The sequence below is a fragment of the Agelaius phoeniceus genome, chromosome 1, assembly GCF_051311805.1.
Source record: "Agelaius phoeniceus isolate bAgePho1 chromosome 1, bAgePho1.hap1, whole genome shotgun sequence".
Taxonomy (NCBI): Eukaryota; Metazoa; Chordata; class Aves; order Passeriformes; family Icteridae; genus Agelaius; species Agelaius phoeniceus.
This window is the reverse complement of record NC_135265.1, coordinates 7,963,277-7,978,738: the sequence shown is the minus strand read 5'-3', so window position 1 is coordinate 7,978,738 and position 15,462 is coordinate 7,963,277. Positions and strand designations below refer to the sequence as shown.

Below are 15,462 nucleotides of genomic sequence, written 5' to 3'. Positions count from 1 at the left end.
CAGATTTGGAGAAATAGTAAAAAATATTAACAACAACAATAGTAAAATGTTGCTTTCTATAAATGATGCTTTTTTACTTTATTCACACTGTAAATACCAAGTCTAAGGTTTGCTCTGGGTCTCTCTGAGCTCTCTTTGGTCCCACCACTTGTCTTAGAGATATAGGCAGGGAGAACAGAAATACTGAACTCACCACATGAACTAGGCTAAAAAATAATTATTGAGTGTGTTCTGATTACAACAATGATTAATTCTTTCCAGCCATTCGGATTAAAAAAAACCCACTTATTTTAATGCAAAATAGGTAACAGCATCTGTTGTATCAGCTGCCAAAGCCTCTGAACCCTAACTTTGTTGAGAAGCCTTTGCAGTTTGGTCCATGCTAATCAGCTAGAATTTCTAAGTGAAATTGCCCTTAACTGGCACAAACACAGTAATGGGCTGGTAAAATTGAAGACAAAGAGCAAAAAGTTTTACAAGGAATCTTGGCAGCTTTAATTCCTCCCTTGCATGATGACAATACTGATTGCTAATACAGGCAACTAAATATTCACTATTTAACATCTCACTGCATCACTCCAGTAAAAAGGTTTTCTTCTCACATATTTCCTCTGTTTCTTTTGCTCCATTAAACAAACTCCACTGGTAACTGACTGCCACACAAAGCTGCACAAGCTTTAGTTACTCGTCTTTACTCTTAGATCAGTCACAGAAATACCTCGAGATTTAAGAGTTGCTTTGTCACTTGGCTATTTGGGAGACCTCTTTTGGAGACCAGGGGTACCCACAGAAGTGGTGCCAGCCCAAAGATCTGTGTGTGTCCCCAGGAGGCACACGGGGGGCACAGAGCTTGCCCATCTATTGTAAAAGCAGGCAACCTGACAAGGGCAGAGAATGATGCATCTGACTGCATCTTATCAGAAGGCTAATTTATTACTTTATTATACTATATCATATTAAAGAATGCTATACTATACTGTACTAAAGAATACAGAAAAGATACTTACTGAATGCTAAAAAGATAATAATGAAAACTCGTGACTCTTTCCAGAGTCTCGACACGGCTTGGCCCTGATTGGCCAATGAGTCAAAACAACACCAGAAGCCAATGAAACAATCACCTGTGGGTAAACAATCTCCAAACACATTCCAAAGCAGCAAAACACAGGAGAAGCAAATGAGATGAGAATTGGTTTCTGTTGGGAAGGATGAAAGTTTGACAAGAAAGTCTCACAGATATGTGTGCTTAGCAGAAAGATTTTTGAATGTAGAGTCAGATGAAGGAATAGAGACGGAAGCAAGTTTTGATATAGAAGAAAAGAATTGCTGAGCCAGTTTTACAGGATAACCAAGGAGGCAAAGGGTGTGTTAATTAGAAGGGGTTTTTATGACTTAGAGCAAAGGATAAACCCACCTCAAACAAGAAGATGTTTTTACCAAGCAGAAAGACAGCACAGGCAAACAAGCCTGCCAATGTTGCAAGTAGAAAAAAGGTTTCAGAATTTTCCACTGCAAGAAAACTGAAAAACAACTTCTAGCTTAAACTGTAATGTACTAACTTTTAGTGGTTGGAGAATAGTAACAGGAATATGGTAATTATAGTAGTTATGATAGACTGTAGGTAAAAGTTAAGGTATAGATTGGTTCTGCTGTATTAAGATGCTCAGCAAAGGAAAGTATAGAATGCATTGTAACCAAAACCAAAGGGTCTCCAGGCCTGCCTGCAGCCGGAGCTGACAGGCTCTGTCACCCATGACCCTGGACTGCTGGAACATCTTTGATGGAATAAATGCATTTTGAAGAGCTGCCTGGAGTCCTGTGTCTCTCATTTTGGCTCTTACAGTTTTCCTTTTCTCTGAGGCCTCTCACTGCCTTTCAGGCAGGAGAAAAACCCTGGGTGAAGGGATCCTGTTCAGAGGATGTGAGTGCCACAGCAGTCAGTGCTGCTGGAGCCATGGGCTGGGCAAGAGTGTCCTTGGCCAGGCACCACCAGGGACAGCCCTGAGCCTCTGCCCCCCTTCTGCTGAGCTGCTGTGTTCAAACCCCATTTGCCCACGTGTTTTGGGGTTATTCAACCTCCTATCAGAGCCCCACACACTTGTTTTGGTGAAGGATGATTTCAAATCAAAGTTTCTCCATGGAGGTGTTTATTCCCCAATGCTTTCCCAAAATTTCACTCTGTTGTTTGAGCGTCAGGTTGCACCTTGTTGTGGTGTAAAGAAACTAAAAATAAACAGCAGAAAAACTGTGGGAGTATTTCAAGACAAAGGAGCTTGGTGCCTTTCCTGTGACCTTTCCAGAAAAAGAACAAATCTTCTGTGTTCAAGGTTAGAAAAGCTCCCTATTAGCACAAGGCTTACCCAGAATATTGCTGCCTGAAAGATTAAACTTCTGTAAATATAAGCACTGCAAAAAAAAGCATTACAATGAAATCTGACAGCCAGACTAGCCACAATGTACCCACACCAGCTTCACAGCTGTCTGCCAAGCTTCCTGGGAGAAATATGTTTTCAGGAATGTGCTTTAATTCATTATCCTTTAAAATGATGAAGTGATAGAACAGGAAAACACACATTAGCTGCCTCAGTGTCTTTGCAAAATAGGTGTCTGGCAGTTCAGTGCTGTGTTATTCCAGTGTGGGTGTCAGTGCTGTCACCCAGACCAACACTGAGCAGACATGCTTCTGTGCAAATAAATAGAAAAATATAGAAGCAGCTATTACTGGAAGGAAATGACTTTGTGGCACTTTTCTTAAAAATATTCCGCTTCATTGGAGTGACACATTGTGCTCCTCTACTTTGATGTTTATTCCTGGCTGGTATTAAACATAGAGGCTGAATCCATTCATTTCAGCATTCAGACAAATTATTAATTCATACTATGCATATTAAAGCAGCACAACTGTACTGTGTAAAAAAATGATGAAAATATCTATACTCACAAACAATTAAAAGGCAGCACATCACACTTCCAAATGCCAAAAAATAAGAAACAATTTCTGATGGCTAAAAAATAAGTACGCAGTAATTCCAAGAAGCTCCTTTTTTGAAATTAAAAGGATTAATTCTACAATTAAATTGTAGAATTAAACTTTAAAGACATGTCCTCTGCCAATACATCTCCTGAAATTTCCTTTTGACTTTGCAACAAGGACAACTGCCCAAGGCCTTGCTGATCAATTCCTTGTGTTGCAGAAAACAGCGTAATTTGAATTTTGTCCAAGAATACAGTTTGAAATGCAGAAAATGTGAAGAGCTAACTAACATGCAATTATTTGCAGCCACAGTCTGCATACCAAGGGAGAAGAAAGCTGAAGAAATAATTTAGCAGTTATTGCCATTTTAATACAGAGAGCCACCCATCATGGCTGAAGGCTGCAATAACCAAGACTGAACCCAGGTACCCCTCTATTAGCATGCTTCAAAACAGAACAAAACAAAACAAACCCAACAAATTTTCTTTTCTCCATAAATGTGGATCTTAAAGGAATAAAAGAGGGTTTGTTTTCTTTTATTTTGCTTCAGAAATTCTTGCTATATATGAATATCTGAACAATTTGCAATGTTCTCTTACAGTGAGCATATGCCACATCCTGAAACATTCCCAAAAACGTTTTCACCTCTCCACCCTGGATTTTCCTTTCTAGAAAAAGATGTGCTGTGATGCAGGGAGCACCTGGCTGTCTGCTGCTCTCTCTTCTCCACACAGGCATCTTAAGAACCCCAAACTCAGTATTTTCCTGTACCCCAAACTCACAGGTCTGCAATCACTGGCATGCAGAGAGGAGGATGCAGAGGAAGCACATCCAGCCCATCCCTTTCTATTCCCATGGCTCTCCTGCCACATTGCCCACATCAAGCACTCCTCCACAGACTGAACACAAGGTCTGGGCTGTAAAAGCCCCCCTAACTCTGCTTCTTTCAGAGCTCCAGAGTGTGCAGTCCTTTCAGTGGATAAAAGTTGAGAATAAAGTTATTTTCTCATTACTGTTTTTCAGAAATTTAACTTTTTCTCTCTTTTTTTTTTTTGGTTGGGGTTTTTTTGAGTTTTTTTTTGGTTTTTTTTTGTTTTTTTTTTTTTTTTTGGTTTGTTTGTTTGTTTTTTTGGGGTTTTTTTTGTCATTAAAGGCATTTTTCTGTCATTCTGAGAGGAACTGAGGAAGCCCTCCCTCCTCAGGGCTCTTTCAGCTCTCACAGTCCATCTGAGCAGAGTTGGCACAGGGCTTCCACAGACCAAGGCTGATTTCCACTGAAAGAACTGCATTTTGCAAAACATCTCTGGCTTACAAGGCAGGGAAATTTGAAAGAAGGCTTTGCTTGCTCAGTGACCCTTAGGCTGTCTTTTCCATGTTTAGAATTAATTTAACACTTCCCCGTCCATCTCTGCCTAAAACTTAGCTAAGCTTCAGGTAAGTGAAGTCCTACCACCACCAGTAATTTCCCAGGAAAAATCATTATGAATTACTCCTTAAGTTTCTGATATAGTTTTATTTTCCCTTCTTCTAAAACCAGACATGTTTTTTCTGACTTTCAAAGCACCAAGCCAGGAATAACCACAAAGATGATAGCAGAGAAATCAGATAAGCAACAGAGTTACAACTTTGAATGCCTAAAGGACTCACAAATTTCCTTTGGTTAGCAGCTGAAATGTTATTTACATTATGGAAAAAAACCAAATACAGCTGTCAGTAAATTAATTATTTTAATTTTGAAGAATTTGTGATATTCTAGACTAAGGAACCAAAATATATAGGGCTTATAGTTCATCCAAGTAGTACAGCATAGCTATCACTCAAACATTTCAGGCCTTATACCAGCAGAATTGAGAAAGACAAAAATATTATTCATGCAGAAGAATTGCTTCCCCCATGTTTGATTCTTTGGTTATCATTTAAAAATGAGTCATTACATTTTTCCCTTTTGAAGTCTGGTAAAAAATTTGCTGTAATCCAGAACTTAGTATCAACCTAATGGTGATTTTTTACAAATGATTTATACCTAGCCCTCAGAAGAAAAGGATTTATAATGAAAGTGATAGCTCAAGCCTAACTGCAGCACTGGGAATGGTGACACCATAATTAATGTATTATTTCAGTTGTGGGAGACACTGACAGTAGCTTTTTGTTCTGGGAAAGAAATTTATAGGGTGATGGAAAAAGGCACTATGGAAAAAAAAATCACAGAAGAGGAATAGAAATCCTTGTAGCAAAGACATGTCCTTACAATCCCCCTCCCAGAGGCTATAAAACCCTGGCAGTGACAGTGTTTCCTCACAGTCTAATTTATACCTTTCTCCTCTACTAGATGGCAGTGTGACATGCTCTCAGAATTGCTAAGTGAGGGGGTTTCTTGCTTTCTTTCATAGGAAGCAATTAATTTCAAATATCATCTTGCTGGCATAAAAGTAAAAAAAAAAAAATAAAAAAAGAGAAAAGTTTGCCACTGGCTGTGTATTTTGAAATCAAATCTGTTTACTTACAGGTTCAACATCAAAGGCAAACAGTGCATATTCCCTGTCAGGTGACACCTCGTACCGGATAGCCTTTAAGGAGACCTGGAAAATAAACACAGTTTTGAAACAAATATTCATCAGTTTTCAAGCTAATGACACCTAGAACTAATGGTTATGATCATCTGTCTAAGGATGAAGAATACTGCCAGAATTAAGTGTCTTCAAAAATACAGAATCTTCTTTTTCAAACCCCTGAAATGTTATGTGGGCACTCGTAAGAGAAAGAATGAATGCATTGTGACTCAGAGCAGGCAGCTATATATTAAAAAACCCAGAATTTTCCTTACTGCACAGTGGCTGGTGAGGTGGCAGGTGTAGGGAGTAGTTAGTAGAAAGCTCTGATAAATGGCAATTTATTAATTTCCTCTCATTATCTGTATTCACTGGCCAGTGCAGAAGATAAATGTAAATAGCTTCTGGAGCAAATTAGTAATAAAGACACCACTACCTCCCTCAATTAAGATAACCCAGAGGAAAACTATTCTGTTTTCCCCAGTCAAAAGTTTTTGGGATGCTGCAGTGATCCAGTGCACCCTGACCTGGGCTCTGCAAAAATCAGCACTGTAAATCCTGCTAACAAGAAGAGGTGCCAGGCTATCTCAGACCTGCCAGGAATTACCTCCTTTTTCCAGCTCCACTTTTCATTTGTGTAGTGAAGCCATTTCTCCTCCCCAGCATGTTTCAATATAATGCATTGCTGGCACAGATGGCACCAAGGTCAAAGAGAGGTGCCACTAACACATCACTCATGCACTGCCTTTTAAATCTCACCCTCTCACCCAACAAATGAGATCTCAGTCCTTGAGAGAGTCCCACAGGGCAAAACTGGAAGGGGAATTGGGGAAAGTCCTCCCCAAGGGCAGCAAGGATGGATGTGCTGTGGGGATGGCCAGAAGCAGAGAGGACAGGTGGCACCATCACAGAATGGTTTGGGTGGGAAGGGACCTTTAAAGGCTGTCCAGTCCAACCCCCTGCAATGAGCAGGGACTGTTGGGGTCTCTCGCTGGTCAGAATGACTTTGAGAAATGTTAGAAAGTCTCTTTTCTCAGCCTGGCACTTGAAGGAGGAGTCAGGGCTCTTCATTTCTCGGTCTCAAGGTTGTTTATTGTATCTTATCTATAAAATTTTTTCTCTTGTCTAGCTGAGATCTGCTCAGCAAGACAGTCTGAGGCATTCTCTCTGCCCCCGGGGTGGTGTTATGTCTTTATATTAAAACTACCTGTACAATGTTTACAATCACTTTCCAATACCTATCACCCATGTTAGACAGTGAGCTGCTACTCTAAACCAATCTAAAAGTGTCAACATCACAGCAGAAGATGGAGGCCAAGAAGAAGAAGAAAAGCTGGACATGCCCAGATCCCTCCATCTTGCTCTCTGAATCTTCATTCTAAAAAACCCCAAAATCTATTTTTTCACCTTGTGATAAATTCACGATCATTCTACTTAATTTATCTTAGCTTGCAGATTTTCGTCTAAAGTTAGTAACTTGCTCCACAAGTCATAATCAAAACTACAAGCATTTTAAGCTCTGTGTCAAAGTCTCTGAGACCCCCAACAAGGGTCTTAGCTGCTCAAGACAGCCAAAAAAATGTCTTGAGTCCTGACAAGGGACAACTTCAGCCAGACCAGGCTGCTCAGAGTCCCATCCAAGCTGATCTGAGCATTTCCAGGGAAGAGGCACCCAGCACCTCTCTGGGACATCTCACAGGCTGCTGACCCAGAGCAGCTCAGGATGGGGAGGGATGGGGGGCCCTGGGCACCAGCAGGGTCAGCATTAAGACAGATTTCATTTACAGAAGACAGATTTTATTTAATTTTATGTTAATAACATGGGGAAGGAAAACATGACCAATTAGAGAAGTTTTCTGCCCCAGGGCTGGGAAGAAAGAGGAAAAAGATGTGTCTGAGTAAATGTAACGGTGGCTCTTGCAATGGGGCTTTGTGCATTAATGTGGAGGTGACCTGAAGATGTATTTACTGAGAGGGCAGAGGAACAGAGGTAGAGCAGGCAGGAGGGTGGAAAATGGCATGAAAATGTAGGATTTTCTTGTAGCACTCTGCTTTTCTTACAAATGGCAATAATTAAAAACCAGTGGAATAAACAAGAGGCCAAATGGAAGTAATTTGACTTCAGCAGACCTTGACATTAAAGGAAGCCAGCCCATTCCCTTAGAATTGTAAAGAAAGGGGTTACACTCTGGTAAAAGAAGATTGCCTATGTGATGCTGTAAAGTTTGAAGGTTAAATGCAGCATGTGAAGTTTAAATTTGGGCCCCGACATAATAATTCAGTAATAAATTCTTTGTCTCATTAAAAAATAATTAATACAATTGATGTACTAACCTCTGCCACAACGCTGGTTTCATCTACTACACAAAACAATGCTACAAAACACTTCTATCACTGTAAGCAATCCTCTGTATCAGATGTGACTTTGTTTTCTTTACATTCATTTTAATAACCACCTACTAACTTCTTCCCACAATTAGGGTTTCTCTCAAATAAAACTCCACTTCTTTTCCTTAACACTGCTCATAAAAACCACTGAAATCACATTCCAACTATTAGGCAAGAAAAATCAGCAAATGCACAAATAGAAAATAAGTATTTGCATGGAGGGATGTAGAGAATGGCAATAGACAGTAAGTTATATCAATTGTCCTTTTTATTAAGCATTCAGAGATAAGAATTATTCCTCTTTCAATTATATATGATATGCAAGACAAGCTGCAAATCTCTATATGATACTTTCCAGAAGTATGAGAGAAACTGAGAATAATAACAAAAGCTGGAGTTCAATCTCACATTATCCATCACTGCATAGCCCATTGTAGCACCAGGGAATTGCTTCTCCTTGACAATACATGGAGTTGAAACCCAAGTCATTTTCTGCTTTACTGATCCAACTGCAAGCGAGCTGTGAAATTCAGCTACTTGTCATAGAAAATACTTACAATTTTTTTGTTTTCTATTAATATTGTTGAACTGTTGGTTTCGACATTCCTCAGAATCACTGTGCCATTCTGGTTTCTATAAATGAATTCATTATCTGCAAGGAGGAAAACAAAAAGTCATTAAGGAAATCTGAAATAGTGTTTGTGTGGAACCTAATTATGGACTTAAAACCAAAAGTACTGCTGGGAACTTTTTTTCTGAAGAACACAAATTATTTTTTTAACACAGCTATTGCTAAAAGTGGCTTTGAGGACAGCCATGAAACAATGTGGTTGGTGTTTGACATATGTTTGTTGTGCCACACTTTCCCTTGATGAATGCAAGACTGACCTGGTTTGAATGTACATACACAGCATGCTGTATAGTTAGTGTAGAAAACAAGGTCAAAAAACCCATTCTTTATGATTAAAGGTTTCTCAGTTCCACAGTCTCTGTAGGAGTTTAATAAGCCTGGAAAATCTCTGGAAGTGAAAGGCAGATCATCCCCTAACAAAGCAGATTCTGGAACCTAATATTGTGCTCCAACTCTGACATTTGTGCTGCAGACTTATACCAGCAGGAGAAACATGCAGAGAAGTCATCATTTGCACATGAAACAAGGCAGATCACCTTGTCTCTGTGCACTTTGGGACTACTCCAGCTCTCCAGACAGGTGGTCAAGAACAAAAATACTGGAGACAGTGTCCAGCTCTCAAAGCACACAGCCTGCCTGACAGAAAGGCTGGGCCAGACATATGAAAGGGACTCCAAATGAGGGTTAGGTAGCAGGGCAAAAGTTCAGGATGAAAAACATTACAACAATAAAGGGATGTCATAAACTGAAGTTCAAGTCTGATCAGTGCTTACATGCACTGCCCTGCAGATAAAACATAAAACCTAAGTCCCAAGCACTCTGCCATTAAAGGAATCAGTAGTTTTTCTTGGCACAGGACTAGGGTTATGGTTTATTTGCAGCTTGGCTAAACTGAGAACTGATGGATCCTACCAAACCTCTGCTTGCAGTTCCAGTTAGGGAAACAATTCCTCACCACCTACCATTATGGTGGCTGCCCCAGGAATGTCACCATGATGCAGCAAGAGCTAGGGACACGTGGATGGTTTAACATTACCCATGGGGTGTCCTGGGATGAGTCAAAGCTGAGTTTAAACCCTCCAGGACAGGTCCAAGCACAAACCCAGCTCACTGTAACTGCAGAGGTGTGCACTGCCCAGCTGGGGTCACCTGCTAAAGGCAGCACTGGGTTTGGAGACTTGGTTCTTTCAAAACCTGGGTGTACAGACTTAGCATAGCCCTTGTCCATGTTCCAGTCTTTTATTTCCAACCTGGTGATGGTAATCCTCATCACAGTCACCAACCAGCTTTATGAAATGCTCTGAAGATGCAGATGAAAATCTTCTACACACTACTTATTGCTGTCAATATAAGAAGTTTCTTCCTCCATATCACAGATTTATACATAAGTGGAAGAGGAAGAAATCTTCTCTGAGATTGGGATGAGTCAGATTCTGGAAGGGCAAATGGTTGCTGCAACACAGTTGATCCTCTCAAAACCACAAGGTTTTAGAGACTTTAAGATTTTCAGAGTCCAAATCAGAGCAATAGCCCTTTAGACTCATAGGCATAGTTCTCAAAGCATAACTTTATTTTAAATTATGGAATAAATTTTATCAGAAAATTCTGTCTTGAATTAAAAAAAATAAGGATTTGAATTAGATTGACTTACATTTATCTTTAAAGTATTCCTTCATACAATTTATCACTGAACAAACTAAGGAACTTAAACTTGAGAAAGAACTGATTGAACAGAGCCAGGACAGAAGTCAAAAAATTCATAAGTAGTATGGAGAAGATAAATAAGGGATGCTTATTCCCTGCCTTTTCCAAAATAAATACTGGAAGGCAGCAGATGTCACCAGTCAGTGTCAGGTTCAACACAAATAAAAGGGATTATTTCTTCATGCTGAGGGTAAACAAACTGTGGAAGTCACAGTCCCAGAAGAGAGCAGGTGCCAGGGCTGCAGGTGGATTCAAACTAGAATCAGAAAAATGGAAGAAAAATCCCTCAAAGATTAGATGTCTTGAAGGGGAATCCTTTTCAGGAAGCTCATGAACCAGCCATTGGGAGGGGCTAAAGGAATTTCCTGAATCCTCAGTTTGAGAGATTTGCCTGCTTTTCAGAATCTTCCCTAAGTATTTGCCCTTGTCCTGGGCCATATGCCAGAAGAAACAATCCCTGGGGTCTGATCCAGCACTAACTTATTTACACCTCTAACTTCCAGCTTCTGTGTCCAGGTCCTTAAGAAAATGTTTATGCCAACAATTTAGGAAGTAAGGCAAAAAAGATTTAATGCTTTTTACAAACCTGGTCTTTATATACTCAGGCCACAAAGTCTGAAGCATTGTTATAAAAGGAAAATATGCAGCCTAAATTTTTATTTTCCAGAAATATTTCAGGCATTCCAGAAAAAAAAAAAAAAAACACGAAAAATTAAACTGAGAGACAGACTATTACCTAATTATCAGACATATTGAAAAATATTCCTGCTTTAATAATCACCCTCTGACAACAACACAGAATGTTTTCCAATCCGCACTAAATTCCAGACAGAAAAAAAAATCATGTTTTAAGCATGGCCAGCAAAACATTTGGATAATTGTAAGGCTCTCAGGATGTTTCCTAATAACAGAAAAGAAAAGAGCAATGAAATTCAGTTCCAAGTTCAGAACATAGGTAAAGTAGCCTATTAATCTAATGAGTCTGTGAAGCTGTTTCTTGAACATTGCAGGAACTGATGGAATTCACATTACTGCCCATAATGACATTGCTACCAAATTTTATTGCTCCTTATGCTCCAAAAACCTCCCATAACATTTTAATAAAGTATGAAACTTCAAGATTACATAAAAGTTGTTCCATGGTTGGAAGTGGGAGATAACAGACTTTCCCATTATTTGTTAAACCGTAACAAGTTTAAAATCAGGTGCTAATCTGCCACATGTACTTTTAGAATGCATAAAAAAAGAATAAATGAAGCAGTGCTGATTTGTTAGGGCTCTAAATCTTGCCATTATATTCAATACCAGCCATCAACACACTGTCTGAGTTAATGAACAGAAAATTGGTCTGCTTAAGAGAAGAACAAATTGATCTGCATTATACTCCAAACAAAACACTGTGAAGTTTAGCTGGGTCTTAGTCCTCAAAAGATGAATAATATCCCTGGACTTCTGTTTTGAAATGTATGATTTGTTGCAGTGCAAGAGCACTTTTTTAAATGGGACATACCTCAATCTAAGCCAGAAAGCAATGCAGTGGCCTCTGTCTGTAATGGATTCTGTCCAGCAAGCTGATGAGAATTTGCAGCCTGATTTATAGCTGTCACCAGAGCTGATAAAGGTCATCACTGTATCTCATTTTTTATATCTGCCTTTCTTTGGGGCTGGTGTTCAGTATAAATGATGCCGAAAATTATAATTTTCAGGCATGCAGCCATTTGTTCAATTTCTTCAATCTTTTTTGGATTTTTTCCATCTGTTCTTCACCAAAGTCATGGATATTCCATCCCTGGAAGTGTTCAAGGCCAGGATGGTTGGAGCTTTGAGCAATCTGGTCTAGTGAAAGGTGTCCAATGGGGTTGGAACCGGGTGGTCTTTAAAGCTTCTTCAACCCAAACCTCTCTCTGATCCTATGGTTCAATAACAAAGTTCACTTTTCCAACACCTCATCCCTCTTTCATCTTCCAGGAAATTGTCTGGGTGGTATATCACATTTTCTGACTGTGAATGTAGGCACAGGGGTGTAGTCACACTTGGAAAAAAGTGACTGATTGCAAAAACCAGCGATTACCAGAAATAATGGATCAGCCTTGGGGCTCTACAGAGCCTGTGCAGAGGAATGGGGAGGCCTGGGGAGAAACTTTTAAAAACCTGCTAAGCAGAACAGGTGAAGTCATAAACCCCATCTGCTTCTGTGTCTTGAATTCAGCCAGGAAATGCACAGGCAGAGAAAACAGAGCCAGGGAGAGGGAGCTCATGTCCCTTGAAGTCACTGAGCCCTCACCAGGAGCAGCACAGACAGAACACCAGGCAAAACAGCTCACCACAGAGGACAAGAAGCTCTGGGACAACTTCACTTCTAGAAGGAGCAAGTGTGAGTGCAAAGAATTTGAAGGAACTACATCCATTGACAAAAACACAGCATCAGTGCCCAAAAATTTAGTGCAGTAAAGCTCCTCTGAAGTCCACATTACCAGAGAGGAGAGACTGGTTTATAAGGTACTAGCAGGACCATGCATGTGAGGGAAACTTTCATTATTTGTCAGAGATTATGGGAAGCAGAAAGCAAAACTGAGCAATAAAATATGAGAACAAAAAAAAAATCCAGCTCTAAAAATATTTTAATGAAATTGTAATTTTCTATAATTTTTATAACTGATGAATGAAAAGTAGACAAAAAAGGTTATGAAATTCAGATGCAGCAAGTCAGCAGAAAGAGATAGTGAAAGAGAGAAGGTACAGTCAGAATTGTTAAGGCCAATCCAGTCTTTTAGATCAACAGATTTGAGGAAAAGGCATCTTCTTAAGTCCTGATCAACAGACACGAAAGAAAATTGAATGAGTCTCAGTATGATGAAAGCCAGCATCGAGGGAATTATCATTTTCAATCCCCAAGATTAAGGAAGATTGGTGAATAAAGGAAATTCGAGTCCTGAAGTTGTTCTAAGGCACTTCAGATAAACGAGGCTCCAGATAGCAGCAGGGCTGGCAAACGTTACCCAGTGTCAGAGAGCAGAGAGCAGCAGCTCCTCTGGGACCTTTGGGGGTCCTGTGGGACCTTTGTGTCCCCTCCCGAGGGACAGAGGTCCCTTTGCCCCAGGCCACGTGCAGGGATGCTGGGATGGAGCTCTGCACTGGCACAGCAGATGTCACAGGGCCACCAGGAGACCCCTGGCACCTTCTGCCATTCCTCATGGGGTAACAAAGAACGTTTTTGGGTTTTTAATGACCCAAAGCAGTCAGATCCTTGATGTTTTACATCTGAAGGAGTCTTGCAGGAGCCCTGCAGCCCTGCCCAGCGTGGTGCCCAGCATCACTCAGCCCTTGGCCAGGCTTGTTAGCATCCAGAAACACATAATCATGAAAATTATTATATGTAGGTGCTTTATTGAAGAGCTCTGGGTGTCAGGGGTACCAACCCAAATCTGACTCTGATATGCATTCGGGATGAACATGTTTTTATTTTCTATTGTTATATAACTTTCATGTTAATGATTAAACTGATATTGTTCTATTGTATACATAGATTTCAACCAAGCATGGGCTCCTCATGGCCCCCCTATAAATTTCCAACATAGTTTCTCATGATTCTTCTTATGATTATACAATAATTATACTTAATTATTAAAAAATCATCACATCTAACAATTATGTCATTTATCATACTGCTTACCCAGGTGCAATGATCTGGCAAAACACAAAGCCTAACACTTTCAGAGTCTATCTTTAACAGTTTCAAGGGCCCCACTACCAGGCTGAGCCCACCCTCTCTGAGGTGACAGCAGCTCCTGAATCAGCCAAGGGCTTCTTGGAGTCCTCCCAGGCAGGTATTGATCAGACACACCTGGACAACATTCACCATCTAACAAGATAAGAGGCAGGAAGATTGCAGTGGTAGGACAGATGTTTCTTCAGACAATTGGTATTTTCAACAGGATGTAGTACAGTTGTATTCTTTTGGAAAGATACATGAGGATCAGACAGTGGAGTTAAAAAAAAAATCTGCTGCTTGTTTAGCAGATCAGCAAATTTTCTGAAGGGTCAGGTGAGCCCCAGAACTGAATTTCAGAGGCTGTTGTTTGTTGGGTACACGCTGTAAATATCAAATAGATGCACTGCAGCATGTCTTGAAAGAGCAACACATCACAGCATTAAATGCATCATCCCAACAGCCTTCTTTCCACCTGAGCTTGTGATTGCATCTCTCTGGACACCTGAATTGGGGCTGATTGTGCTTTTCTTTTGCATTCTGATCTGTGTGGTGAAGTTTTGCAGCAGTCAGTGAGCAGGCACAGTCCTGGCATTTGTTCAGCCTCTGTTCTCAGGGTTGAAGGGGCTTCCACTGGGGACTGTGGGTGGAGACCAGAGTGGGGAAAGAAGTGGCTGTGCCCTGGCCTTGGGCATGAGCTCTCATGCCAGCTCACACTCACCAGGGCCAAAGAGGAGGGTCCAGCTGCAGAAAGCAAACCCAGACCACCCATAGGTGACCTGCAGCACACAGGAAAAGCCCACTGGCTTGCAGTGGTTGCCTTGTTTCCAGGACTGGGGGTGGCCGGCAGTTCACACTGCAGCGGTGTCTGAGGGAGCAGCACCCTGAATGAACCCAGCTCATGCCTGAACTGCTTCCCAGGCAGGCTGGGCTCAGCTGTGACCATCAACATCCACAGCCTCAACCCAGGCACACAGCAGAGCCCGAGGGCAGGGAGCAGCTCAGCAGCTGCACCAGGCATGGAGGTTCAGTAGCACCATCCCCACAGAGCAGGTGAGCAGCTCACAGGGAAAGTAGACCTGGGGGGACTCTGAAATTCCCATAAAAATGGTATTTCTGAGTGTCACAGGTGAGGAAATAGCACAAGCTGTGGTTAATAGGTTGTTGTGTGAGGGGCCAAAACCCTAAAAAAACCCTTTAATCCTGCCAGATGCAGCAGAAGCATCTCTCTTCAGGGAGCCTGCTGTCTTCAGGGACTGGTTTTGAAAGAGGGGACCTGAGGTTTTTGGAGATAGTGGCTTTTGGAAGCAGAGTGGAAAACAACAGAACAAGGTAAATTCACAGAGGAAATAGAAACTGTCAGGAAAAGACCCCAAACCAGCAAATATTAAAAAGCACCAAATGAGGAATAAGGTGCAGGATGGCATGAGCAGGGAGAAGGATGGACACAGGCAGATTTATGGAAATACTTATTTTTCTTTGCATTCATGAAAGGGAAAATCACATC

The 15,462-nt window shown here is 40.9% G+C and overlaps 1 protein-coding gene across 4 annotated transcripts in view; it reads right to left on the bottom strand.

The window, feature by feature from the left end:
• DPP6 (dipeptidyl peptidase like 6) overlaps positions 1–15,462 on the bottom strand; it is a 570,302-nt gene that overhangs the window by 136,738 nt on the left and 418,102 nt on the right. For all 4 annotated transcript variants that reach the window (XM_077190535.1, XM_054634812.2, XM_054634797.2 and 1 more), the window contains exons 4-5: positions 8,469–8,563; positions 5,479–5,553 (exon numbers count right to left, since the gene is read on the bottom strand). In XM_077190535.1, the coding sequence (XP_077046650.1) occupies positions 5,479–5,553; positions 8,469–8,563 (170 nt within the window). The remainder of the gene's footprint in view (positions 1–5,478; positions 5,554–8,468; positions 8,564–15,462) is intronic.